Source organism: Selaginella moellendorffii, unplaced genomic scaffold (assembly GCF_000143415.4).
Source record: "Selaginella moellendorffii unplaced genomic scaffold, v1.0 SELMOscaffold_70, whole genome shotgun sequence".
Taxonomy (NCBI): Eukaryota; Viridiplantae; Streptophyta; class Lycopodiopsida; order Selaginellales; family Selaginellaceae; genus Selaginella; species Selaginella moellendorffii.
The window spans coordinates 22,254-50,039 of record NW_003314331.1 but is presented as its reverse complement, the minus strand read 5'-3'; the positions used below and the strand labels follow the sequence as shown (position 1 = coordinate 50,039).

Here is a 27,786-nt window from a genome sequence, read left to right as displayed (position 1 = left end):
GTAGCCAAGTAGTAACTGGTCGTGATTATATTTTATGTCGTGTCAGTAATAACGTCCACGTCACTAGACACGTGGCGTGCCAGCTGGAGCACTTCTTCTTTCTCCGCCCGCATTCCAGCGCTCGCGTAAATCCCCGCCATGAGCAAGTAAGTCGACGACTCCTTGCCTCCATCCAGCTCCATCAATCGATCAAACGCCACCCTTCCAATCCTCGCGTTCTTCCACTTTCGGCACGAGGATAGAACGATCGTCCAAGTCGTGGCGTCGGCTGCCCAAGGCATGGCCTCGATCGTCTCCAACGCTTGTTCCAGGTGACCACCGCGTCCCAGCATGTCGATCACGCAGTGGAAGTGCTCCATCCCGGGCTCTACACCGTGCTGCTTCGCCATGGCCTGGAAGATCTCTCTTCCTTTGTCGACGAGTCCGCAGTGGCCACACGCCGAGAGAACCGAGAGAAAAGTAATGGAGTTTGGCTTGATCCTCTCGCCGCCACCTTCTTGCATCCGCTGGAACAAACTCAAGACCTTCTCGGCGTCACCCTGCTTGCTGTAACCTGTGACGAGCGAGTTCCAGGATATAGTATCCTTCCTGGTGATCGAGCTGAAAGCTTCCTCGGCCGCTTCCATGCTTCCACACTTCGCGTAGAAATCCACCAGAGCGTTGCCAACGAGTACGTTGCTGTGTAGCTCGAGCCTCCTTGCGTCGTCGTGGATCCTTCTCCCAGCATCCAGCGCCACCAAGTTCCCACACGCCACCAGAGCCGCCACCAGTGTTTTCGAGTCGGGCTCGCAGCCATCGCGTCTCATCCGCGAATACAACTCGAGAGCCACCTCCGCATCGCCGTTCTCGGCGTAGCCCAGGATGAGAGCGGTCCACGAGACGACGTCTCGGTGCCAAAGTTTGTCAAAGACGCTGCGAGCTCTCGCCATGCTCCCGCACTTGGCGTACATGTCAACGAGCGTGTTGGCGACGAAGATGTCCAAGTCTAGGCCACAGTCCACTGCTCGGGAGTGTAGAGCATCGCCCCTTTCCAGGCTCGCCACCTTGAGGAGCTGGCCATGAACTTCACTCGCTGCTTCGCACTCGGCCAAGATCGCGCAGGCCCCGAGTGATGCGACGAAGGTCCGAGCGTCGGGAGCTAGAGAAAGATCCTCCATGCTCGAGAGTAACACCAGAGCTAGCTCGCTTTCCCTGTTCTCTACGCATCCCATCAGCAGACTGTTCCAGGCGACCACGTCGTACGTAGCCATCTTGTCGAAAACTCTTCGTGCATCCAGCAGGCTCCCACACTTGGAGTACATGTCGATGAGCGTCGTTGCTACGAAGATATGGGTGTCGTCCCCGGCCTCCGTAGCTTGATGGTGTACTGCCATTCCTTTCTCTAGTGAATCCCGCTTAACCATCTTCCCTCCAATGGTTTGCCCGTCCTCGCCGGCTGCTAATCCAGCACAAGCCCGAAGAGCAGCAACAAAAGCTCGAGCGTCCGGCCGAAAAACTATCCCGGAAAAGAGCTCCAAAGCCCGGACGTTCTCCCCGTTTTCTACGTGTCCCAGGATCATAGCAGTTGTCGAGACCACGTCTTGAGGCATGCTGTCGAAAACTGCCCGAGCATCAACCGTGCTGCCACACTTCGCGTACATGTTGATCAAAGTGGTCGCGATGAAGACGTCCGACGCATGCCCGGCGTAAGAGGCATCGGAGTGGACTTTCTTCCCAGCTTGCAAGTCCCTTGTAACAAGACAGGCCTTCGATGCAGCGAGAAGAACACCTATAGACGCAGACGCGCTGGACTCCGTTTTCTCATTGTACCTTGAGCTTTGTCTGTAAATCGAGATCACCCATCGTTGGAAACAAGTCGATAGAATAGCTCGACACTTCATTCCTGCTCATGCCGCCCTACAAAGAAAAGAAAAAGTTAGGTCCCTGGCTCTGTATGTATGACTTACGTTTAAAGTGGAGTCATGTCTTGAGCTTCGTTGAGGAAGAGGCAACCAAAAACGTTGTTAAAGAAATCAGCACCCTTCATCACGGTGTTATCGCCCACAACTTTCTTCACGTCGTATTTGCACGCTCTCGTGCAATCTGGGCAGTAAGTAACCTGCATTTAGAAGCCGAAATTGTTGAGATTGTTAACTTTGAGCTCGTTTACCTCCAGCAGTTTGGGATGAAAGTTAGTATCCAGCATAACATCCACACCATAAATTGCTCTGGACTTGGGGCTGTGCATTTCCGGGTGGATAGTCGATGCTGCTTCGAAAACAGCTCGCAACATCTCCCTGACACGCTCGTGTATGTCACGCCAGTTCACTGCACGTCAAGAACTTAGTTTGAAGAGAAACCAACGAGTAAAGGTTTGAGTACCGTTGTGCTCCTTTTCAAACTCCGGAACAAAATCGTGGGTGTTGACGTGATTCAGCTTGTTTCTATAATTCTGCAAGCGAGAACAATGAACCATGCTGTTGGCAGAAAAGAAAAAAGTTCGGCCTTTACCATGACAGTAAAATGAGTTTCGTAATCGGACAAACTGCTCTCGTCCAAAGTGTAGTCATTCAAAGCCAGTCGAATCTGCAAAGAAAAGATTTGATTAACTCACAGAAAGTGCTTGCAAGAAACTTACCCAGAAGACATTGCACAAGAACAGCTGCAGGGGTTGCAAACAACGCAACAAGACAACGTAGCGTAGATCAAACTTCTTGCCACGAAAAAGAGCAGGAGTTTCGATGTACTTTTGACAAATCTTTGGCCCGGTTTCCATGTGTCGTATTATCGCTGGCAGGGACCTTGTCACCGTCGTGTCAATTGTACGAGCCATATTCCATGGTTTGAGAATCCACAGATTATCGTCGCCACGCTTCTCTCTGGCATTATAGTCCCCAATGAGAGCGGCTAAATGGGATTCCAAGTTGTAAGTAGTGGGAAGCCATTCCGGGTTTCCATACGCCTGCAAGCTCTTCAAAGTCAGAAAAAATCCTGTAAAGGGAGGACTAAAATTTACCAATCGCATGGTTTCTGCAAGGTTGTGCTTCATAACAATGCAGGCTTCGAAAGGAAACTGATTAGTAAACTGGTCTTGGTTCAGACCAAACGCTTTACAAGCATCTTCGTCAAGTTGCCAGCTTGCCCAGATGATATCGGCCTTGCTTGGATCGTCAACTGCAGAAACAAAATTCCCAATCAATTACAGTCAGATCCAGAAATGAGTATAGATGATCTTACTTAGAGTAAATTCAGGACGATTCAGAAAGTCCATGACTTGAGGTATATCACTATAAACAGTGAAATGCCTCTTGTTTCCATTTGAATGCTGTGATGTAGAAATAATATCAGTCGGCTTCTTTGAAGGATGAATTTTTTGGTGATGGTCTTTGTATGCCTGCGCAAATATGAGGTTTTGAATATAGAAGTAATATAAGCGAGAACTACCTGTTCAAAGTATGCTTCTGGAGTATGAAACCATGCAGTTAGACGTGCCGATCGCTGTTTTTTCTCATCAAATCCTAAAAGATAGTCTCTGGTGCATTCTTCACCTTTTGTAATGTTTTTGGTAGGCCACATTAAAGTATAGCTGCTTGAACACAAGAGAAATTAAAAAACGAAAAAAGGAATAGAGAATAAGTTCTACCTCACAGCTGAGTTCATTGACCCATCAGGAAGGAACATGAATGGAGCAAATTTCACGTTTGGCTCATCACTATGTCTCACAGCAGACCCAAGTTCATCCATAACATACCTATCAATACAAGTTCGAAAAAAATCAAGAGTAGAAAAAAAAAAGACAAAGACTTCACATCTTACCACACTGGCATCTCATCCAGCTTCACTTCGTCAGCTAATCTGTATGTCATTATATATCTCCACATCGCTCGAAGAACACGTTCTGAAAGTGGCTCCTCTGGACTCCAGAGAGGAAAATGTTGTTTGAGGCGAGTATCCACAAAATCCTTCTCTTCTTCCAGAATTTTCACTACAGCCACGCCATTTATCTCTAGCAGCTTAGGCAGATCATTACTGAGTTTCAATGCACTATTACCAAGTGCACCGGGAATATCAATCTACAAAAAAGATAAAGAAGAGATTCCAACCAAAGACAAGTTTACCTCTAAAGATTTCAACAAAGGAAACGACTTCAGAGCTTGCAAGAGGTCACCGCTTGATACGTCCTCAAAAGAATTACCCCGCAAATTAAGACTCGTAAGCTTTGGCAATACTACGTGATTAAATCCCTGAAGCAGTCGAAAGTTTACAAATCACGCAAACAAAAAAGCGATAAAATCTTACCTTCGTTGGAAGCTTTCTGATACCACGATTAGAAAGGTCAATATTCTCCACATCTTCCAGCAAACCTTCGCTTCCAAGTGGATTCTCTGAATCAATCAATCCGCAGCAAAACCCAATCGACCACCAGCCAAAATCTCCAAGAAGCTTGGAGTTGTAAATCTCCAAGCTTGGACAAGCGTCCGGTAAATCTTTCAGTATCCTGTGTCAGCACCACTGTCAATCAGATCTATCGAAGAAATCTTTGAAACCGAAACTTACACTTCGCTTGAAGCTACGGGATTTTCATTCAACCAGAGCCCTCGCAAAGAGCGTAAACCAGAGAGCACATTAAGTAGCACGTCCGCGCATTCGAGTCCGTTCCCCCAAAGACTGAGAGCGATTAAATTCTAGAAAACGAGAAACGTTAAAAGTCGAAAGAAAGCAAAAGGGAGGAAACAACAGTTTCTCACCGGACATGCAGTCGCAAGATCTAGAGACTCCAGCTTCTCATCGTCGATTCCCAGTTCATCGAGCTCCAGCCACAAAGGCTCTTCATCGCCACCTAATTTCTTTGCAAGCTCTTCTTCCTTGTCTTCGTGAGATTCATCTGCATCAATCTCATTCTCTTGATCGTCCTGATCGCCAGCGACGCACATAAGCTCCGCCATTCTCTCCGCTAGCCCTGGAATCGTTTCAAGCTGTGGAAGAAGAAGCAAAATATTGTGAAGAAAAATCCTGGATGGGATGGATTACCTGCTTGCGAGCATCGGGGAGCCGGAATGACCAGGCATGATCAACAAGGAACACATCCGATTCCTTGCCGATCCCATCGCCGGCGAGAAGGAGCCGCCGCTGCCTCCCATTCTCGCACTCCTCGATCTCAAACACACTCCCGCCATCCAGGACATCGTTGACGAGCTTGTGGTGGAGCTTACCATACAGATCGCCCGGCAATCCAGCCGCCGCCAGGAGAATGCCGTGCGTCTCCACGAATTCTCGGTACTCCATCGCCAAAAACCTTTAGGGTTTATCGCGAAGTTTTAAATCTAGTTTAATTAATGTTAAAGTAAGTTAAAATGTAAATTAAATTTTAAAAGGCCTGTTAAAACTTTGCAAGCTTTGGGCTTGTATGATGGAAAAAAAATCCTCCCCAAAACAGAAACAGCACAAACGAACTTCTCCCCCCCGCAAAATGCAGCTTCTTCTTCCTCTCTGGCTTCTTCTCCCCTCCAAGATCATTGGAGCTTCCCTCCAAGATCCTTGGAACTCTTTCGATGCTTTTCCATATCAATTCTCCTGTCAAACAATGACCATCGATCGATCGAAACCAATCTAACTTACACAAACTTTCACGACGACGACGATGGCGCTGGCGGAGGTGGTGGTGTCACAGCTCCTTGCGTCGAAGAAGCCGCTCCAGACCCCGGAGAATACCTGGTAGGATCACCACCGCCGCCAGCGCTACCACCGCCGCCACCAGCCACGCTCTCCACCTGTCTCAGCACCTCGTTCATATCCGGCCTGGAGCTGGGCGACGCCGAGACGCAGTTCATCGCGAGCTGGAGCGTGTTGAGCATATCATCCTCAGATGGAGCGGTCCCCTTGAGCAGCTCCACATCGAACACCTCGGACGTCCACTCCTCCTTGACAACGCTCGACACCCACTCGGGCAGATCCAGCGCGCCACCGTCGGCGGTGCTCACCGCGTCACCGGGGGCCTTGCCGGTGAGCAGCTCCAGCAGCACGATGCCGAAGCTGTAGACGTCCGACTTGGTGGTGGCCTTCTTGAGCTTGCTCACCTCGGGTGCCCGGTATCCCTGCGAGCCGGCGGTGGCCAGAACGTTGGAGCCCGCCGAGGAGGTCATGAGCCGCGAGAGGCCATAGTCCGAGATGACCGCGTTGAGGTGGGAGTCGAGGAGGATGTTGCTCGAGGTGAGGTTGCCGTGGACCATCTTCTCCGCGTCGTGGAGGTAGGCGAGGCCTTTGGCCGTGCCCAGCGCGATCTTCATGCGCGTCGACCATCCCAGCGGCGTCTCGGGTCCCCGAGCTGCAAGAACACACAGAAAAAAGACCAACTTTGAGTCAATGGAACGTAAGACTTCCATGCACGATCGAATGAAGAACTTAAATGCCACAAGAGAAAAAGAACTTTGCGTCAAATGGATCCTAAGATTCCATGCACGAATGAAGAACAGAAATCTCTCAAGTGAAGCACACACGAGTGTACGTGGGAGGAATTCGAGGATGATCGGATCGAGCACACTTCAATCAAACCAGCCAAACGACCACTATCAAAGACCACACGCAAACAGTCGACGCTCGCTACCATTCAATGCAGAATGGAAAAACCAAAGCAAAGACAATCTAGACGAAAGGACCACGGAGAAACGAGCTTATTCTCGCAATCAAAGAAGAAATTTTCGCAAGCACCATCTACGAAAGCAAGAAGAAACGAAGAGAACAAAGAAAATCTCGCAACACGCGTGTAGGTCGGAAGAATTCAAGGACAATCGGATCACGCACACAATCAAACCAGCCAAACGTCCACCATCAAAGACCCCACGCGAACAATCGAAAATGTCGATCGCCAACCAAATCAAAGATCTAGAAAAGGGAGGGAAAAACTCGACCAAGCAAGAACATGAAAAAACAAAGCAAAGACAATCTAGACGCATCACGGAGAAAAGGGAGCAAACGAGCTCACGATCAAAAGAGAAAGCTTCGCAAACACCATCCACGAAACCAAGAAGAAAAGAAGAGAACAATGAGAACGAGGAAGAACAAAGAAGAAAAACGAGACAGAAGAACAAAGAAAGAGAGAACGAGCGAAGCAAGAGAACGAAGGAGGAGGACACCGTTCATGAAAAACTCGCCAAATCGATCAAGCAAGAACGTCGAAAAACCAATCTAGACGAAAGAATCAAACCAAACGAGCTCGAGCAAAGCTTCGCAAACACCATCCACGAAACCAAGAAGAAAAGAAGAGAGGAAGAACAAAAGAAAGAGAACAAGGAAGAAGAACTCACCGTGTAGAAACGCGGCCAAACTCCCACCATGCATGAAATCAAACACGAGCAGCTTCTCATCCTTGGGCCCCCAGTAGTAAGCCCGCAGCGCCACCAGATTCGTGTGCCGGATCCTCCCCAGCGCGCTCACCTCCGCCTCAAACTCGCGCTGGCTCCTCACGATCCCCTCGCGCAGCCTCTTCACCACCACCGTGTTCCCATTCTCCAGCGTCGCCTTGTACACCGTCCCATACGTGCTCTTGCCCATCACCTCCGCGGTCGCGCACAGAAGATCGTCCGCGGTGAAAGAGAACGGCCCATCAAAGTGGACGAGCTTCCCATTCCCGCCATTTCCATTCCCTCCGCCAACACCGCCGCCGCCACCACCGCTACTCCCGCCGCTGGGATCCACGCTCGACTCCGCCTTGCCCTTGCTCGCCCTCTCGTGCGCGCCCGCCGCCCGCTGCTCGCGGAACCTCCACGCGATGAGCATGAGCATGCAAATCGCGGCGCCCAGCGCGAGCACTCCGCCCACGATGATGCAGATCAAGCTCAGCTTGCTCAGCCGGCTCCTGGATCGCCGCCTCTCGGCGGGGGTGGATTGCTGGGGCGATCGCGATGGCACGGGAGATTGGCACGCCACCAGCCCCGCCAGCCCGCACAGCCCGGCATTCCCCGCAAACGCCGAGCTGTTGAATCCATGGACGAAGCGCGGCACTCGCCCGGAGAGATTGTTGTCGGAGAAATTCGCGCTGGTGAGATTGCCCAGCTGCCCGATGCTCGCCGGGATGCTGCCATTCAAGCGGTTGCCCGAGAGATCGAGCAGCTGGAGCGCCGCGATCCCGCCCAGCTCGCCAGGGATCCCGCCCGAGAGCTCATTGGAGGCCACGTCGAGGATGGTGAGATTCCGGAGCCTCGCGATGGACGGCGGGATCTCGCCGCTGAGATTATTCCGCGAGAGATCCAAAGTCCGCAGCTTTCCGGAATCGGGCCAGGTGGTGGGAATCTCCCCATCCAGGCCATTCCGCGCCAGAATCAGCGTGATCAACGACGCCGACGCCGCGATCTCGGGTGGGATCCCACCGCTTAGATTATTCCCCGCCAGGTTGAGCAGGAACATTCTGCCGGAAGAGCCAAGCGATGCCGGAATGTCCCCTTGGAGCCTATTACCGCTGAGATCGACGGCCTGCATTAGCGGGGACCGGCCCAGGCCAGCCGGGATCGTCCCCGTGAGCCTGTTCTGGAAGAGATAGACGCTGCGAAGATTTGCCAGGCCCGTGATCGATGATGGGATGGAGCCCTCGAGCCTGTTGCTGTGGAGATTGAGCTTGCGGAGCTCCGTGAGCTCGCCGAATCGCGGGGAGAGGCTACCGCCCAGGCCCTTGCCCGGGAGCTGGACCGCGATCACTTGGCCCCTCGCGCATTTGATCCCCGCCCAGCTCCCCGAGCACGCCCCAACGCCCGTCTCGTTCCAGCTGATCAATGCGCCCTGCGCGTCCATGAAGGCGTGCTTGATCGCCAGCAGCGCCGCCAGGTTCTCCTCCGTGACAATCATCCCATCCTCGGCTCCCAATCCTCCTCCTCCGCCATCGCCATCGTCCTGGGCGATATTGGGCGCCGGCGAGAAGAAGAAGAAGACCCACATTGCCGCCAGGAGGAAGAATCTAAAACCTCTCCTCCTCGTCATCGCTCCTACACCACAACGATCGACGATCATTCCAGACAATCGAGAAGGAGGAGATCAATCAAACCAATACAAACCCGCTCGATTCCTCGCGCCGCGCTCGCCCGCTGGCTCGCCGGATGGATTGGAAGCTCTCGATCTCCTCCAAAGCTGGGGAGATTGGCTAAAACCCTTTGCTCGCTTGGTGGAATCTATGCCCGCTCCTCACGAAATCCTCTCACACACGCGAGAGAGAAAGCTCCTACTTAACTGTGTACCAGTCTTTGCTTGCTTTGCTTTGCGAGAATCCTTGGCGGCTTTGCTTCCACACAAACCACCATTTCTCCACCTCCGTCCTAAGCTAAAGAGCCACCTAAAACAAGAGCCCTAGAAGTAAAAACCCCCCGGGCAAAAGTTTTTACCATGCCATATCTACCATCCATCCCTCCATCAACTTCGCGTTTGTGGAGTTGCCCCAGCATTTCGAGCGATTAGCATCGATTAACTTGCTAATCTCTTTTCTTTTATCGCCACGAGACCAACGGCTAAATCGCCATCCTTGGCTTTCCAACGGCTATCCATGCCGGAGGCGGCGAATATCCCCTGGCATCTCTCCCGATCCCTTTCATCCCCTTTCACTGTCATTTACTGGTCCACTCCTCTGGTAAAACTCTTTTGGCATTTCTTTGCTTGGTTGCTTTGTTTTGCTCGAGATGTGTTACCATAAAATCCCCACTTTGTGTGGAGCTTAACTGTTCCATTTATGTGTATTAAGATCGCGCTGGTCCTGGGCGGATGTGCTGGTCAGCCTGCACTGCCCTACAAACTGTTGCTTTCCTCGCAACAAATTTTCTCGTCCTCATAAACTATATACTGCCAGAAAGAACGAATCAAAGTACAACAGAGCTTGGAATCCAGATTAATAGCGATAATAGTTGCATGAATCAAAGTATATAATCCAGATTAATAGCGAAAATTGCTTTTGTGATATAATCTCACGCATGTAGTGGCATAGTGCTCCTTTTCCTTGATCGAAACTTTTGGTTTTATGGATCCATCCATCCAGTCCTTTTTGGAGCCACTTTTGCTGATCCAACGATTGCTCCCCAAGCGAACGTTGGGAATCACAAAGGAGAGGGGTCCTTTTTGGGGGCCTTGAATGCCCTCCACCTACATATATCTTTTGTTGACGATGATGTTTGATGATACGTACTTTTCAGTCTGCGCCTCAGATGCAAATGTGTTTGCCATTTGGACAGGCGAGGGCCTGGAGGGCATGGGCCATGGCCGGAACTCACTGATCTTAAGAAAAGTTTTAGAAACCAAACCGTGAACCTCCAAACCGTGAACCCCCAAACCATGAGAGCTTTGAAACGATCATTGGAGCATGCAATTCTCGCCGCTTAAGAACTGGATAGATCAGACTGGTCAAGAGGAAAGCTACATGAAACCCACACATGACAATTTAATAGGAGAGTCAGCATTGCCACCAAGAAGAAAGAAAAGACATCTGGACGGATTCTTGCTGCACGACTACATTTTAGAGGTAGGATTGGTGGTCGACTTCGGTCTTGGCAACTAGATCATATACCAAATCCTTGCATTTTGATCCATCCTCATGCTGCAAGTTGGGCACCACGAGACTATCAAAACAGCATATAGATAGATAGATATATAGGCCTTTTGGGAAGAAGATCCATGCTTACTAAAGCCACCATCAACATGTATTGAAAGCATACACATGTATATATACAAGGGAAAATTTATATATACGAGAAAGAATCTGGCGCTTTTTTTCATCTGGTAAGACTCTGAGAAAGGAGTTTGACGTATGGGCAAAGAAATTTACAACAACAGCGAAGAGAGCGATCGCAGGTTCCAGAATACTTGACATTCGGTTGCAAAGAAGAATTCTGACGGCCGTGACGGTTGCTCGTATGCAGTAAATTTCCTTGCAGATTTAACTCGTGAAGAACGCGGCCTGTAGGGGATATAGGCTTGATTGTATGCATGCATAGACGATTGTTTTTTATACTCTCTACATCTCAATATAGTTTATTTTGCCTAAGGTTCATCCGGATGGAGGAAGCCAGGTTCGCATTCGATTCTGCAGAGAACAGGAATGTTTTCTGATAGTTTCGCAGGCAACCACATCACCTAGAGAACACAAACTTGAAAATGAGTACCCGTTTCACAGCAAAACTGTGGCTTATTCCCCAGTTTCTTTCTTGCGTAGAATGCAACCGGTCCACGTACGCTCAGCACCAGGTCAGAACGAAGACAATCGTTGACTTTACCAGGGTGCGGTGCCAAAGCCGCTAGCAGGAATCGGTCCTTCAAGGTCATTGTTATTAAATCCCTGTAAAAACCAAGTGAGAACTAAAACACATCAAAGATAAAATTACTTACAAAACTGCCAGAGCCTGCATAAGGCCGATCACGTCTGGAATGTTGTCAACAAGTTTGTTCCCTGGAAGAGACAAAGCAATACTGCTCCATGAGTTTCTAAGTCAAGAGATCAACAAAGCTAGTTTGAAGAAAGCCGATGTTCAAAGGAATCTCCCCCAGCTGGTTATACGAGAGATCTCTACTGCAATCAAGTACGGAAAGAAATCAATAAGTGAACACACGACAAAGAAATACTCACAGGATCTCGTAGCTTGTGCAGTTTCCAATGTTTTCAGGAATGGGACCTGTGATGTTGTAAACAATCAAGGAAAAGAAACGGCGACAAACGAGTTTCTGAGATAGAAAAGGTGTTCCAGGAAACTTACAAATTATCGGGAGACAAGTTCCCAGTCCGCAAACCTCTGCCAAGAGCTCGTGCCTTAGTTTCAGACGAAGCAAGAGCACTCGAAGCAACTCACGAGTACGGCAAATCTTCACACTCAGAGATTTCATTACGCGGTAGCGCGGCAGTTCCTGGACTCGCGTGAAAAAAACAAATAATAGGTAGGGCATGTCCAAGCATACGCATCGAATTTTTCCACTCGGGCGATCATAGTAGAGTTTTCAAGGTACGTTCTCGACGATTCATATCACCGGTTTTGGAGATTTTGACAACGCGATCACAGTGCTAAGAATCATCGTCTAGAGGGACCGGATCCGTTCTAGGCTCTTTGGGAATGGCGAGATTTACTCAGGCGCTGGCTGTCTTCCTCGTGATGATGGTGATGTTCTCTCCGTGTCTTTGCGAGTGCCATGGTGGAGTGAGTGGATCTTTATTCAGGATTGGAATGAATAACAGTGAAGTGGCGATCAATTCGACGGGCAACAGGAAGATGTTGCTGGAAGGCCAAGTTTTCCAAAAGCTTCCCAAGAATACTCTAACAACACCACCGGGTCCAAGCAAGGATCACAACTGAGAGAAGGTTATCAAACTTGGAGGTGTTGCTAAGGAGTAAAGAGATGAAACCCAGACATTTTTCTAGTGCAATCGACTATTGTTATGATCACTATATATTTTCCATTCTAGTTCAAAACACAATTGTGGGAACATGTTTATAATTTCTAAATATAATATCCGAATCTATTTATTTGGACATATTCTTTTGTTTTCAATTGCACATGATAACATGATTGTGTCAATTATAATATTACTATGAAGCATGCCACATTTGCATAGGAATTGCACCCAAGATGCTATTTCATACAATTCTAAAGCTTACCAGCTATCAATAAAATAGTTTATAATTATAATTGGATATGATTTCTATAATAAATGTTCCAACGCTGAGAGAGTAGAAGTGACTACGTGGTTCAAGTTTGCAAGCACCTGTTTTCCCAGACCCTGGACCTTTCGAGACATGCATTGCATTGTCGAAGGAGGCCGTTGTCTATCCACAAAGTAAGTTATGGCAACCTGGAAAACTTCCGCATTAATACTTGAATGGACCGGAAGAAATAAAAAGGGAGAAAACTTACGCAGTGACCAGGCAGTAATGGATCGTCGCAGTGACGGCTATTTTCCATAAGACTCACGAGAAGAATATAGCCTTGAATCTCATCCAGGTCCTACAAAGAGCAAACACAAACAATTCTTCTCGAGATCATAAACTGCTGTAGAAGCCTACCAGATCTCACAAGCACTGCTCTGTAGATCATGTTTGACATCCAAAGAATGCGAACCAACAGTGATCTTGGATCCCTTAAGGCTTGGTTGCAGGCGGCATTTGGACGGTGTACCTCTCACTGGATTGAAACTTGCCTATCAGGCCCTTTCTCGTCTTCCGCCTTGCAAGTTGCCACAAAGTTCGTCTAGTTGGATTCCAAGCTGAAGAACTTTGTGACAACTTGCACCAGTAAGTTCATCTGCATTTAAGATGGAGATGTTCACTCAGTCGGGTCCTCATCTTCTCATCTAACTTTCGAAACAGTCTGTTTACCTCTGGAGAAGGCTCGGCTCCATCCTGCTGACATACCTAGCTGCTGATTGCTTCAACCGCGAAGCTATGTCGCTCGGAAAGCTTGAATAAGAAAAACATATGTTCTGTTTGTGATGTATTAGGGTTCTCGCAAGATCCTTGTGTGACAGCCCATTCCATTCCACGAATTCCTAGTTTTCTTCTTGCTAGATGCCATTGCAAACAAAAAACACTCCCAAACACCCAAACCCTCATGCTTTATTCTTTTCCCACTTAGCATTTCCAGATCTATAAGAGGATCTCTGTTATAGCACAGAAGTGTAGCTGAAAGGAATTAAAATGGATCAACCCCACTTGGCAAGTGATGATGTCACATTTTTCCAGTGGATTCTGAAGGATTGAAATGTCACACTAAAAACAGACTATCCTAGTTTTAAGAAGCTTTGGGGTTTGGTTAGTTTTAGCTGGGGAAATATTTCTTTCAAGAGGCCATGTTTAGTTGAAGCTAGAGACGAGATTCCCAATCACATATAGAGAGTGTAGCTGGCCATTCTTTTTAGGTTTGGTGTTAGAGCAAGAGGAAGGCAAAGATAGATTGGGTTTCGTTTGCAACGTATGTGATAAATGGCTCTCCATCCAGGCCAGAGTTGCTCTATGTTCGTGCTTTGAAGCACCAAGAAATGGTTTCAAAGATGATTGAGAATTAGCGGCCGTTGGTGGAGAAGGGAGGACATGTTCAATGTGAAGACTGCATGGTACCCACAGAAAACTATTTGACTAAGGTTGAGGTATGGGTTGCTTCATGGCGTTTGTTCGTCAACTAAAGAACAATGCTGTGAACCAGTGCGATGCGTGAAGATAAAGAAAGATCTAAATAGCGAAAGAAGAGCTCCAGATTGTGAATGACATGGAGAGCTACTAGACCCTTGAAAGGATTGCCAGTCTGTGTCCAGTATCTGGAAATGCAGCTGGAGGATACACTAATGGAAGACAATAAAGATGTTTTGGATGTGGTGGCCGAAAATAGCAACCATTGCTATAAGGTGAGGCTTTTTGTTGACAGTTTCAAGTGTAGGATAGAGGTGCTAAAAACCTTGAGATCGATAGCTGGAAAGAGCCAAGACCGTTACTCAAGCCACCACGTTTTCTTCAAGCAAGTCTCCCATTGCTCACCATGGTTGCATGTCCTTTATACATGAGGTCTTCAGGAGCCACGAGCTGGTTTCAGTAGCTACAGCCATAGTTATCATACCATATGTTTGGTGAACACTGTTTGGGTTAATGGTGTTTGTTTGCACCACTCCTGTCAAGAGGCATGGGAGCGATCTAGGTTCAAAGCAACATGAATGCTTTCATTGCAACAGTACAAGGCACAAGGCCTAACAAGTGGAACTCTTCTTTTGCTTTTGCATGCATGTCTCAGCTTTATAACCAGCTAGTCACCCAACCATACTCACTTATCCAGTGAGTCTTTTTTGATGACAAATCCACATTCCTAGTGAAATTGACTGATTTTGAGTTGACTTTGAAGAGCATGCAAAAGAGAAGAGACTGAGGATGATAGTGTGAGCTACCAAGCAGTTCATTCATATGTTTGAATTTTAATGATTGCTCCTAAAGGTTTTAATTTTATATTTGACTACAGATGATTATATAGATATATAATCATATAGATATATATATATATATGGACATAACAGCCTCAATGACTTGTAAAACAAAACAACATCTCTAACCATGATAGGTGGTGTACCACTTTTCTCTTTCTTTATATTATAGATTCCATTCCAGAACATAATGAGTCTAAGGAGCACAATGTAGAAGGCAGCACAGACTTTATCCTGGAATTCAGAGGTATGCAAGAGTTAATTTCTCATTATAAAAATATTATATATTTAATCTTTATATAGAGCTTCAAACCACTAAATTGAGAGGAATATCTTAGTGGATCTCCTCTCCTTACATAGATTAAACTGTTTCTAGAGTTTGGATGGTACACACTCCCATTGGATATGTTAGTCCACTGGAACAAATCAAAATGTATAAAAAAAGTGTGTGAGAACCCATTATAGTGTTGAGATCTTGTCTCTAGATTACCAAGACAAGTACATTCCAGCATCATTTGTTGCATAGTCCAGGTAGACAAAGAAAGAACAAACAAGAAGGAAGGATTATATAAGCACTCATCTTGCATGATGTCAAATTTGCCCAACTCTTTCTTCAAGATTATGATCTCTCTTGGCTGGAATCCGGGAAGTTAGAGCTTGTGTTGATAGAGTGGCAAAAAGGTGGCAGGATGCATAATGTTGAATTCAACTAACTCTTTTTGCTTCTCTTAGCCATTTGGAAGCTAGAGCTTGTGTTGAAGGAGAGGCACATAGCCTACAGGATATGTATCAGTCATGAATTCCTATTTGCAATGGCTATTACAGCACTTCCTCTTATCGATCAAGCATCAAGACAAGGAGCTTCTTACTCACTAGGCATCAATCATATGTAGTGCTGTTGGGAAAAAGAGAGAGAATATGAAACCTTACATCAATGATGAATGGTCTCACTTGACACTGAGCTTCTTTGTGATTGGGACCTCTAGGGCCTAGTGCTGTCCCTGATGGCTTGCCATGACTAGGTGGTCCACTTGTATTGCTGGCATGTATTGCTAATATGTATTGCCATCAAAGGGAATTTTTAAATAATGTGTGAAAGTTCTACCACTAGAGTGCCCCACCCATATGGTTAGAGTGAAGTTTTGATAAACCACACAAGGTATCCAAATAAATAGTGCCATTTATATTTGGATTGGGAATATTTACTATTTGATCTCTCGGGGGAGCTCAAGTTAACTCTTGAACACTTCACTAAATCACCCTACTTATCCATTTATATTCACTTTAGTTTTGATAGTCACACTAGCCTTACTAGTTCCACTGAAGTCTTCCACCCCTTTTATCCTGTAGGGATTTATTAAACCCCCTAAAGTTTGGGAGACAATTGTTTTGGGCTTTCACCCTCAGACTTGGACTTGGACTTAGACTCAGTCTCAATCTCGAACTCGAACTTGAACTCAATCTCAAACTCAAATTTGAACTCCATTTCAATCTTTGTCTCAACCTCCATCTTGGGCTTGGCTTTAGCCTCCATCTCAGACTTGATTTCGGACTCGGTCTCAACACTTCTATGTATCATAACACTTACCATATATCAATTCTTTTTGTGTCTTTTTTTAGATTGCCTTTTAGATTGCTCCATGCTTGTTCATCAAGCATGTTGCAAATGTGACTGCAGGTATTAGAAATTACTTGTCAGTAAGTCCTTTTGGATATTCTTTCCTTACTGCTATAATGGCAGGAGGTCAGTATTGTTGGTTCCTTTTAGTAAATTGAGCTTAACATCTGTACTTAGCCAAGGTAAGAACTTTTATATGTTTCTTGCTGAGTATACTTGGCTCGACTCTTAGTTTTCTTTTGCTCTATCTTGCACTAACTTGACAAGAACCCTTGTATATTGAGTCTAGTCCATTAATATTGTTATAAGATAGCTTACCGTATTTGCCAAACACCTTTGCTATCATGCTTCATATGTTCGGTCCCAATGACTATTTATAGAAAGTGTCTAGATTGGTGAGTTAGGCATATCTATGGAATGTAAAATGGGGAGCAATACTGACCTCCTGCCATCATGGCAGTAAAAGAAGAATATCCAAAAAGACTTGCTGATCAGAAACTTTTAATATTTATAGTCACATTTATAATAATTTCTCACAAAGTGTGAACACCATGACCCACTTTGATCACCATACCATATTATATGAGCTTGCGCTTGGGCATATAAGATGGATTGAGATGTATCATTTGTATGAGTTTGTGCTTGGGCTCGTGAGTGAGGCACATTAACAACTCAAAGTTACACTTCAAGTTAACAAGATTAATGTTAGTCTATCAATGGTTACTATGAGTTGTTCTATATTACTATAGGTAAAAATAAACCTCCTTTAAGTTTGCTATAAGTGGCAAATAAGCTAGTCCCTAGTTGTTTAGTATAACACTCTGTAAGCAATTAAATTTTCCATTCTATTAGGGGATATATTAGTTTTATGAATGACATCTATACTATTTAGCCTTTGCATTTGGTCTAAATGCTCCATGTGTCCAATCTCATGACAAACACCCAAAGGTACCACTAATATATTAGTCAATTACACTAATGCTATATCCATTCACCTTTGTCTCGTGAGTAGTTCAAGACCACCCATACCATAATTTCATCTCCCAAAGTCTCATCTTCGTCCATGAGTGGTTATCTTATACCATAATATATCATCCTTAGGATGCTTAAAGACATGGGGAACACCCTTCTCTATCAAAGACATAAGGAACATCCTTCCCCAATATCTTTTTTTTGGTCCCCATTAAATCTCTTTTTGTATACAGTCGTGCTCGTTAACATTGCCATTGGGTCAAAGCTCAAAGGTTTGACCACTAAGTCTTGGGACTTCCTTGCCACGTGACTGTATTCTTGGTTACTACACAAGAGGATTGCTCTTCTTCATTTCTACAATTTAAAACTTTAGGACAACATTTCAAATTACCATAGCCAAACATGAAATTTGTGAGTACTCTTCCCACCTTCCACCTCTTGGTGCTCTAGCCATGTGGTTGGAGTAAGGTTCCATTAAACCACACTAGCTATCCAAGTAGGTAGTGCTACCCCATATTTAAATTGGGAGTATCGAGCATTGATCTCCCAAGGAAGCTAGAGTTAATTCTTGAACACTTCATTAAGTTGCTCTATTTATTCATCTATGTTCACTTTAACTTTAGACTCCTCAATAGTTATATCATCATCCACTATATAAATATCCTTGGTCACACTAACTTTTCCTCGCAAAACTAATTTTATTAAAGTCCTCTCTTTATTATCCTTTTGGAGCTCCCCAAACCCCTTAGGGTTTGGGAGACAATAGCTTTAGGCTTTCACCCTTAGACTCAAACTTGGATTTAAATTTGGTTTCAGTCTTAGTTTCAATCTTGGTTTTGTTCTCAATTTTGGACCTGGTCTCAATCTCCATTTTAGACTCGACTTTAAGCTCCATTTTAAACTTCATTTTGAATTCCATATTGGACTCTTTTTTGGACTCCATTTCAAATTCCATGTTAGACTCCTTTATGCATTCCATCTTAAACTTCATTTCGAACTTTATTTTGGACTCAACTTACATGGCTAGGTATGGCTATTTAAAGGGAAAAGAAAAAAACAAGAACATAAGAGAAGAAAAATAATAGTGCTTTGAAATCTCTCACAAATTTCTTATCAACTCTTAGTGAGACTGGTGTGACACCCAAGTACAAGGCCAAGATACTCAACCCCAGCTTCCTTTGAACTACCTTGCTACTATAACTAGTGTAACTTGATCCATAAAGAAACAATCATTCCATAAGAATTGACTCCAATTTACCTGCAATATATAGAGTAGCATGCCTTCTCAGCTCTAAAAGGCATGCTACTTGTTGGAATCTCTCTTAAAAGATTATTATATGGGAGGCTCCTCAAAGATTGTATGAGTAGAAAAATAAAAAGCCTTACAAGGTGCTAAGGCTGATAGGTAGGGAATTCTTCTTTAGAAGTTTGAAACAAAAATAGTTCATAAAAGAAGTAAAAGGATGTAAGTATTTGCTCCAACAAATCCCTACAAGTTTGTGAATCAAACTTGGCAAGTTTGGTTGTGATGCTATCTTTGAGGGCAAAGACTTCTTATAAGGAGGAAGGAATATAATGAGCTGAAAAATGGTTACAAAATGTTCTAGGACTTTGCTAGGAACCATGGAAGCCTGGAAGGATTGGATATCTTCCATGGAATCCCTGCGAGGAACTACCAAATCTCCATTTGTGGCATGACAATGGACTACAAGGTTCCACGATTTACGTATGCTTGCAAACTCATCCCAAATCCCGGCCAAACCGAGCAAGCAGAGGAAAATACTCGACTATTTTTTGAGAGGCTACTTTTGAGAGAATCGTCCAACCTCATAACTTGGATTGAGAGAATGCCAGCGTGGAACGTTGTCTCATGGACTGCTATGATCGACTCGCTGGGTCAGATGGGTCAGCTCGAGAACGCAAGGACGCTTTTTGATCGGTTTCCAGAGCTCAATGCTGTGTCTTGGACGGCTATGTTGGCTGCCTATGCCGTGAATGGGCATATGCGAGAGTTCCGAGATTTGTTTGATGATATGCCCGAGCTTGGTATGGTGAAAAGCCCACGACCAAAGCACTGACCGAAACCACTCCATGCTGTGGCATTCTCTCGAGCAGCCTGTGTGAGATACCCAGTCTGGGCATAGCCCGTCACCATTGTGTTCCAGGACACGGAGTTCCTCTCGGACATGGCGTCGCTGTGCATACACCGTGACGGTGTTGTTCCACGAGAAGACGTTTGGACGCTGGATGCTATCAAACACCGCAGCCGCTTCCTCCACAGCTCCAAACTTGCGACAGATCGTTGCATGGAGCTGCTGGAGTATCTCGGAGTGGTCATTACAAGACCTTCCTCAAAGAACCAGCTTTGAGTAGCAGTAGTTCTTCGTCCATTGCAGTGGATAAGTGGAAGACTGGCTTTTGGGAATGCGAGCAAGCAAGCGCTTTGCAGCCTTGCTATAGTGTGGCGAAGCTCGTTCCGGAGATTCGCGGGGAAAAGAAGAGCAAGTGCGTGTGGAATTCGCGAAGCGTGCTGCGATGCCCAACGCTCATCACACAAGTTCCGGATTCTAGGAGAAGTCGATACAAGTAAGCCTGCGTAGAGTGACTAGATCTTAGAAGAGAACCAAAGAGACAAGCTTTTACCTCAGTTGCTTCGTCTATGGCACTGGTTGCTTCATCCAGGAGCGCAAGCTTTGGTTTTGATAGAAGCAATCGAGCAAAAGCCAGGCGCTGTTGCTCTCCCAGTGACAAGACACTGGACCAGTCGGCATTCGCGTCCAAGTGAATCGAGCGTTCCAGGAGCTGTTCAAGCTTCACTCTACGCAAGACTTCCATCAAGTCGGCATCGCTGTGCTTGGATTCTGGATCATGAGAGCACACTTCCGATAGATTCACGTGCAGTAAAAGACCAAAATTCTCGCTACCATGATCGTGTTTTTTCTCCCCGTCTGTGCTCCAAGTTGGATATAGCAATTGTTGCCGGAGTGTTCCAAGAGTCATGTATGGCTTTTGCGGCACGAAGAATACATCCATGGCAGCGTTTCTTGCTATGGTTCCTTGCCCGGATTTCCATAGTCCTGCAAGAACGATGTCTTGCCACTTCCACTGGGGCCAGTTATCTGGTCTTAAACCCGAGTTATTCATCTGATAGCAACGAAGAAACTTTGAGAAATTCACAGACCAGAAGATTTTGTCCAGCGACCATCCTGAAAGAGAGCCCCTCGACAAGAGTCAGTGTCTGTTGAGGAGACAACAGTGTCAAGGTCGAAACTTCTATAAGAACCTCGCTTTCCGTGGTCTCGATCGATTTGATGGTGCTTGGCTCCGAAGCATTCACTACGCCTTGTTGATCCAATATGTCACTGAATTCACCTGTGAATGTAAAGGTAGCTCGAAGAGAACCAAGGAAACGAAGGAAAGTGTACCAAGGCGATCGACGACCGCGGAGAAGGAACTAAGCGATTGAAACTCATCCACGACCAAGGAGAGGTCGTCGAGAACGGAGCTGAAAGCATGGAAAGACTGACTGGCGATCCCAAAGTCGACTTTTCCAGCAAAGTAGAACGGAGCCACCACGGCGGCGGGCAGGATTTGGATCAAGTTGTTGTAGAAAATTTGGAAAAATCTTAAGTTTCGCGAAGCTATGAGTAGTTTCTGCAAAGACAATGCAGTAACTTACATTGTCGAAAGAATCACAATGGAAAAACCAGCAAAACTTACACTGTAGTTGGATAAAGCTTGCTTAAAACGTTCCAGCAGCAACTGAAGTTCATCCTTTTCTCCCCCATAAAACGCGATGGACTCTGCATTTTCTCGAATTCGCACCAATCCATATCGAAAATCTGCTTCGCTCTTTTCTTGGATGAAATTCAAGTTCATGAGATCCTGCAAGAAAAACATCACAAACTCGCTGAAAGCAACAAGATAAAACCATACCTTTCCAAGTAGGAAAGTAATGCAAGAGCCACCAATGGAGTAAACCAGCAAGACACCAAACAGTGGTGGATAAATTCGGTATAGAATTCCGCTAAAGGACGCCAGATCGGTGATGGAATGGAACAGCGTCATGCTAAATCTAAGCGCCGTGCCAGTGAACGAGTCAATATCATCCACAACTCTCTGATCCGGATTGTCGATGAGTGCTAGAGATTGGATGTTGTAATAGGATCTCTGAGAAAAATACTGAGCCATGTAGCGTTTCGTCATCCAAGCTCGCCATCGAAGAGCAACAGTATCTTGTGCGTATCCGCGGATAACATAAACCTCGAAGATAGTCGAGTTAATTACACGCTGAAAAAGACACAAACATACAAACGACTTACTGGAAGTGCTGCGACCAGGAGCCCCAAATAATAGATCAGTTGCTTGACAAACTCCTCTCGATTCTTACCTGGAGAAAAATTTAAGGAAATCTGACACATCTGGAAACACTTACTTGTCAAGGCGTTGTCAAAACTCCTTCCAAGGTAGCTAAATGCCACGCTCGTCCCCGTGGAAGCAAGCGTAAGAGCAAAAACACTAATCGGATAATTGCCTGGTTACCCTCCTTGGAGTCGAGCCAGTAAGGTTGAGCAACTTTGCAAAGTCTCCGAAAGAGTGTTTGAAAGTCTGTAGTTCGTTTCTGCAAAGACAAAGACAATGAGAGCTCAATGTGAATCCAAGAGACTTACTGGTGTTATCAATGGGGACAACTGCTCCGGATCTTCTTTCACTGCTGCTTCCAGAGCTATAGCATTCACCCGGCGAAGCTTGAGAAATGATATCCTGGATTGAACTTTGCAGCAAGCAGAATCAAGGCCTTGGTTGTATTGCCCTCTCGATGACGCTGCTGAAGCCGACGCTGCAAACGCCATGGCTTCCACGGCATAGAAGTTTTCTCCATTCAACTCCTAGCTTGATCTCTTTTTAAAAGGATGGTCCTGTGGATCCCTCCATTAAAATTCCAACTCACGAGATTAACCAAAACTTTCATTACGAACGAAATTAATTCCAGTGCGTCCAAGCAACAAGACTGGTGGATTGATCTTCTACAAATACAGCTGAAAGGGAAAAGATCAGTGATAATGGAGCTGAAAAGAAGTGTGTCAGTCACAACTCTTTGATCGACATTCTCGAAGTGTGGATATTTTAGTAGAATCTCTCAGGAAAAATGGAACCATGTTCTTCCATGCTCGCCATCGATTACATAAACCTGAAGAAAAAGATAAAGAAAAACGTTTTCGAAGAGAAAATTCACGTACTAGAAATGCAACCATCAAAGGTCCGATATAGTAGATCAGTTGCATCGTGAAATCCTCCCAGTTCTTACCTGGAAGAAATGATATCAGTAAAATCAGACGTCACATAGACCACGGGTCAAATGCTATACATCCGTCGAACGTAGTTAACTCCAATGCTTATAAAAAATAGCCGAGCTCTAGTGATCATCTGTTTTAAAGACGACTCAAATATGTTTGCGAGCAGCACATATGATGTCTCAGATAGGAGCGATTGAGCTCGCGATTGTTCTTGGTCGTTCTTTTATTTCCTTTGTAGTTGCTAAAACTTTGTTCTTGGATAGGAGTGATTGAGCTCACAATTGTTCTTGCTGTTTATTTTCTTGCTTTGTAGCTGCTAAAAACTTTGTTTTTGGATAGGAGCGATTGAGCTTGCGATTGTTCTTGCTCGTTATATCACCTATAGTAACATCAGCTAGATTCATCAAGTTTGGGAGATCTATGACAGTGATTTAAAACATGTTAAGAGAACATAATTGATAGTTTTGTTAAATATAGTTGCTCAAAGCAGAGAAATTGATATGGAATATGCTGTTATTGCCAGATATATATAGTGACCTAGAATTGCTCAGTGCTTAAAAGTTGTATCAAGATGTGGAAAAGTGGCTATTAATAATCTTACACACATTGATCCTAGTGTTTATTATATTTTAAATCCTTACAACTCTTTGTTCTTATAATGAGACATATTATCCTAAATAAATCTCAATATAATTCATGCAGCAAATTATTAGTTTTTCAATAAAAAATTAATATTATTTTAAAAAAATATATTATAAAAATTTTGAGTTTAGAAATGTTTTATAAAAATTATAATTTTTTTTAAATAAAATAAATTCCTAAGACTTTATATTATATATTAATTACAATAAATCTAAAATTTACTTACAATATATTGCATATTGAAGGCTAACTGCAAAAGTTCAACTGAAACGTGGGCTCATGCCTCCAGTTGAGCGTCTATTTTGGAATATCTCATAACTGGAAGTCTCACTAGTAAAATAGATTTCAGGAAGCATGTATCTTGGGATGCATTAAAGAAATCATATTAGAAGTGAATTAGGTTGGTAGTATATCCACATTGAAGCAAGTAGTTACAGCAGAGATGAAAGGTCCTCATCTAGCAGCACCACAGACTCCTCCTCCCTGGACCAGTTCAATCAATTTACTAAGCACTTCATTTTGGCATAGAAACCAAGTTGGCAGAATCTAAACTTCGAATTAGGGCGCTGTGAAGAGCGCCTTGGTGTAGCCACAGCCCAGAGCTTGTGCCGGGATTCGAGGGAGGCGGTCAACGCCCTCGGCAAACATGACCCCCATTCCCATATGGAAATGTGATTCAATGTGGCAATGGAACGCCCACACCCCGGGGTTGTCCGCGCGGAAACGGAGGTACGTCCACCCGTACGGGAACACCGCGACCGTGTTGCGCATTGGCGGGTTGACGAAGTTGAGCGTGCTGCCGTGGCGGTGCGAACGGTAGATCCCGCTGCCATACCCAAGAACCCAGAAATCGTGGCCGTGCAAGTGCCAGGGATGGATCTCGCTGTTGTTTGGGACGAGCGTGTTGGAGTTTTGGAGCACCACGTCCACCACGTCGTTGTGGCGGAAGGTGTAGACGCCGCTGCCCTGGATGGCGCTGGGATTCGGGGGCGCGTTCCGGATCTTGTAGCCCCTGGAGAAATCGCGGGGCGGGGAGGCGGCGAGATCGTAGGCGGTGGTGAGGTTGAACTGGAAGGCCGCGATCACGGGCGTGGCGCGCGGGACGTAGGAGACGTTGTTGATCGCCCACTTGATCTTGCCATCGATCCGGTTCTGGGTCGAGAGGAGCATCAGTCTAACGTTTGCTCGCTCCGGGAGAGGGATCTGGAAGCCCGGCCGCGAGACCACCCGCCTGGCCTGGGCAACGCTGTAGGCGAAGTCGTCCCAGGCGGGGCTCTGCGGCGCGGGAGTGCTCGGTGGCGCCGAGCTCGAGCTTCCATCGCCATAGCTCAGGATTGCGAGGCCTGTAGGAGTGGCCGGCCTCCTCCCGCGCACATTCACCGCCGCCCAGTAGCTGCGCGATGGATCTTGGTTGGCGGTGACGAGCACCGAGTATGTCTCGCCCGAGTAGATGTCGAGGTTGGAGATCTCCACGGGTGTAACGTAGTGGCCGTCGGCTTCCACCAGCGTCATGTTGTGACCCTGATCGCGCAGCACAAAAATTCATCCATGTCAAGCTCAATCCACAGAGAGAGAGAGTACGGCAAAGTGTACGAAAAGGGAGTTGAGACGAAATGGCGAAAGGTGTGTACGGATGAGAGTACGGGGCTATGGAAGATGGGGTACCGTACCTCGAGGAGAAAGTTGAGCGATGACAATGAGGCGACGCTGGCGATGCGCAGTCGGTACGTCAGACCCGGCCGTACGGCGAGGGCATGCATCGCGCACTGCGGCCGGGAGCTGTTACACGACATTACATCGCCCGACAGGGGTGGAGACGACGGCGCCGCGGGAATCAATGAGCAGTTGTAGCGACCGCGACCCTCGATCAGCAGCGACTGCGCCAGCAAAACAGTGTGATTCGTTTTAGCTCGAAACTTTTCGCATCGATCGAGAGATCAATCGACTGATAAACGATCCATCCCCCTGTCGCGATCGCGACGTTTGCGTTTTCTTCTTACCTGGGGCTCGCCCACGAATCGAAACGCGCTGCCCAGCTGCGACAGGCCCGTCTCCTGGCTGTAGATCGATCGGTGCCACCAGTCGTTGAGGACGATGCTGAGCTCGCCATCGTAAGTGAATGGTACGGCGTCGCTCGGCACGGGGTCGACGATGAGCGATCCGTACAGCCCGGCCGAGCGCTGCAAGCCATAGTGCCCGTGATAGAAGTAAGTTCCTGGCTGCCAGCGATCAGAGGAAAAAATGGATAGAAAAATCAGTGCTTGATCTTCGAGCTCAATCAATCACTCACTCACTCTGTCCACCACGAACTCGTATGTGAATGTCTCGCCGGGATTGATCGGGCATTGGGATGCGAATGGGACGCCATCGTAGAAGGGAGTTCCAATCTGCGAGATCATCATCATCATCATCTTTAGAGGACCGCTCTCTTCTCTCTGGAAATCGATGATCCAATCGAGAGGAAACTCTTTGCTCTAACCTGGCGAATTCCATGCCAGTGGATGGCGAGGCCCTCGGTGCTCATTCCATTCTCCAGCTCCACGCGGATGGTGTCGCCCGCGGTGGCGCGGATCGTCGGCCCCGGGTACTGCCCATTGATCCCGATCACCACCGTCTCCACGCAATCCGGAGCCCAGTAGATGTACTCCACCTTCCACTGGAAGCTCCTCACCTCGCCTCGCGCGGCCGGGGCGATCCAGGCTATCACCACCGCAGTCGCTAGCACCAGGGCCGCGATCTTCTCCATTTCCTCTTGCTCCTTTCTCTCGCTCGTTCGAATCACCGCGAGCTAGAGACGAAGAGGGAGGATCTCGTCGATCAAAAGGACGGTTTTTCCTGCAGATATTGGGGAGTTTGGAAGGAGAAAAGAGACTTCCTCTGGAGAATGCTCTCCAGCTAAGGATCGATCGGATCGTGCAGGAGGAAGGAGTGACAACGATTGGGATGGGAATCAAGGACCTTAAAAAGAAGAAGAGGAACTGTAAAACGATTCGATCAACTCCGCGTTTAGAGCGATCTTGATCGAGTCTGGAGGCTTGACTTTGAGAGCCCGTGGAAGAAGCTTTGTATTGCGACCATACATACTATTCCACACAAAGCAACAAGACGAGTAACTCTCATGCGAGCGCACTCACAAACAATGAGGATTCCTTTCCAAAACGCTTCAATCACATCTATCTACACCAGCGCTTTTATCTTTTCCCTCTCATTCTCGGACTCTTAGCTTGGAACTTCTATTATAGAATTGGATGGATCAAGACTCTCCTGGGTAGAGCATACGTATGACGCTACGGTTGATGGATCCCATGACTGTTCATGTCGTGTCTTCAATGCCTGTCTCTCCCGCGGAATTTTTGGCTAGAGTTTGGGAAAGGAGAGTTTTGGAAAGCGAGATCGATCGCGAAAGAGAGAGAAGTCTCGCGCTTTGCTTGCGTCTGAGAGCTTTTTGTTTGTGCTCTGTGATCCAGACAAGAACACAAGCAAAACAAATGTGGCTTTACTCTGTTTTATCGTTTCTTTCTTTGTTTTTTTTTTCCAGTGATGCAGTGGTGATCGAGTGATCTAGCAGCAGCAATCACGTGTGTACTGATCGAGGAAACAAAAATCAAACCAGCAACGTGCAGAGATCTGGCGACTGATGTGGATTGGCCGACCAAACCTGGAAGTTAAGTTAGCGCGTGCTACCGCACTGTACCGCGCGGTACCGTGCGGTACGGCTGCAGTTACCGCGCTGTACCGCGCGTTGGAATACATAGCGCGGTGATTATGGGGAAAGTATTTGAATCAGATCGCGCTGGCGGGCTGGCGATTCATCGCCATCACCGCACCGACAGTACTATCCATTTTCAAATAGCACATTTGGGGCTTTTGTGCGTGGATCATCATCGCTCATCTCCGAATCGTCTCGATCCGCGCAGCTTGGGTGGATCCCGTGATGAAACCCACCAGCGAGGATCGGCAGGAGGAGCTGGAGCGGCGGCTGGAATCGCTCGAGGGCGTCATGGCGGAGCTCAATGTGTTCCTGGCGCGGCTCTCGGCGGAGGTGCTGAGCCTCAAGGTCGCCGCCGGTGCCACCGCGAGGAGCAAGCAGCCATCCTCGTCGCTCTCTCCAATCCCGCGAGGTACTTCTAGCTCCAATCTCTTTGAGCACACCACCAAGGTGTTCGTCTCCAATCTCGACACCATGGCCAAGCACAGAGAATCCAATGTGGCTCCTTCTCCACCTCCTCCTCCTCCATACCCAGATTTGCAAGAGGAGACCATCGAGAGCTACAGCTTCCACGACCAGGAGAAGGGCGGCAGCAGCCCCTCGGATCAAAGCTCCAATGGCTCCTTCGATTCGCGCATCCATCAGGAGCACC

At 46.7% G+C, this 27,786-nt stretch overlaps 4 protein-coding genes and 1 pseudogene across 4 annotated transcripts; all 5 read right to left on the bottom strand.

Moving 5' to 3' along the window:
* Window positions 1-32: 32 nt before the first annotated feature.
* Window positions 33-1,880, bottom strand: LOC112340771 (pentatricopeptide repeat-containing protein At1g11290, chloroplastic-like). Its single transcript, XM_024659747.1, has one exon. It carries the CDS (start codon window positions 1,878-1,880, stop codon window positions 33-35), a length of 1,848 nt encoding a protein of 615 aa, XP_024515515.1.
* LOC9640133 (tubulin--tyrosine ligase-like protein 12) lies at window positions 1,796-5,265 on the bottom strand. Its single transcript, XM_002985732.2, has 16 exons — window positions 5,011-5,265; window positions 4,728-4,955; window positions 4,537-4,664; window positions 4,279-4,477; window positions 4,098-4,223; window positions 3,796-4,052; window positions 3,623-3,730; window positions 3,424-3,565; window positions 3,217-3,373; window positions 2,996-3,153; window positions 2,618-2,941; window positions 2,491-2,565; window positions 2,362-2,431; window positions 2,150-2,307; window positions 1,947-2,098; window positions 1,796-1,896 (listed from the first exon to the last, which is right to left on the bottom strand). The coding sequence occupies exons 1-15, from the start codon at window positions 5,263-5,265 to the stop codon at window positions 1,949-1,951; spliced, it is 2,535 nt and encodes an 844-aa protein (XP_002985778.1). The 3' UTR covers window positions 1,796-1,896; window positions 1,947-1,948.
* Window positions 5,266-5,318: 53 nt separating this feature from the next.
* LOC9640132 (probable leucine-rich repeat receptor-like protein kinase IMK3) lies at window positions 5,319-9,395 on the bottom strand. The gene is made up of 3 exons (XM_002985731.2): window positions 9,024-9,395; window positions 7,284-8,954; window positions 5,319-6,304 (listed from the first exon to the last, which is right to left on the bottom strand). The coding sequence occupies exons 2-3, from the start codon at window positions 8,947-8,949 to the stop codon at window positions 5,607-5,609; spliced, it is 2,364 nt and encodes a 787-aa protein (XP_002985777.2). The 5' UTR covers window positions 8,950-8,954; window positions 9,024-9,395; the 3' UTR covers window positions 5,319-5,606.
* Window positions 9,396-19,940: 10,545 nt separating this feature from the next.
* On the bottom strand, window positions 19,941-22,339 carry LOC9640130 (annotated as a pseudogene).
* Window positions 22,340-23,914: 1,575 nt separating this feature from the next.
* LOC9640544 (L-ascorbate oxidase) lies at window positions 23,915-26,267 on the bottom strand. The gene is made up of 5 exons (XM_002985728.2): window positions 25,905-26,267; window positions 25,720-25,812; window positions 25,426-25,644; window positions 25,096-25,302; window positions 23,915-24,946 (listed from the first exon to the last, which is right to left on the bottom strand). The coding sequence occupies exons 1-5, from the start codon at window positions 26,169-26,171 to the stop codon at window positions 23,984-23,986; spliced, it is 1,749 nt and encodes a 582-aa protein (XP_002985774.1). The 5' UTR covers window positions 26,172-26,267; the 3' UTR covers window positions 23,915-23,983.
* Between the last annotated feature and the right edge of the window lie 1,519 nt (window positions 26,268-27,786).

Coding starts and splice junctions, on each gene's coding strand:
- LOC112340771 (XM_024659747.1), bottom strand. CDS start 1,880: ATGAAGTGTCGAGCTATTCTATCGACTTGTTTCCAACGATGGGTGATC.
- LOC9640133 (XM_002985732.2), bottom strand. CDS start 5,265: ATGGAGTACCGAGAATTCGTGGAGACGCACGGCATTCTCCTGGCGGCG. Junction 4,478..4,536: donor CCCGTAGCTTCAAGCGAAGT/GTAAGTTTCGGT, acceptor GTGCTGACACAG/GATACTGAAAGATTTACCGG. Junction 4,224..4,278: donor TCAGAAAGCTTCCAACGAAG/GTAAGATTTTAT, acceptor CGACTGCTTCAG/GGATTTAATCACGTAGTATT.
- LOC9640132 (XM_002985731.2), bottom strand. CDS start 8,949: ATGACGAGGAGGAGAGGTTTTAGATTCTTCCTCCTGGCGGCAATGTGG. Junction 6,305..7,283: donor TTTGGCCGCGTTTCTACACG/GTGAGTTCTTCT, acceptor GTGTTCTTGCAG/CTCGGGGACCCGAGACGCCG.
- LOC9640544 (XM_002985728.2), bottom strand. CDS start 26,171: ATGGAGAAGATCGCGGCCCTGGTGCTAGCGACTGCGGTGGTGATAGCC. Junction 25,813..25,904: donor ACTGGCATGGAATTCGCCAG/GTTAGAGCAAAG, acceptor ATGATCTCGCAG/ATTGGAACTCCCTTCTACGA. Junction 25,645..25,719: donor ACGAGTTCGTGGTGGACAGA/GTGAGTGAGTGA, acceptor GATCGCTGGCAG/CCAGGAACTTACTTCTATCA.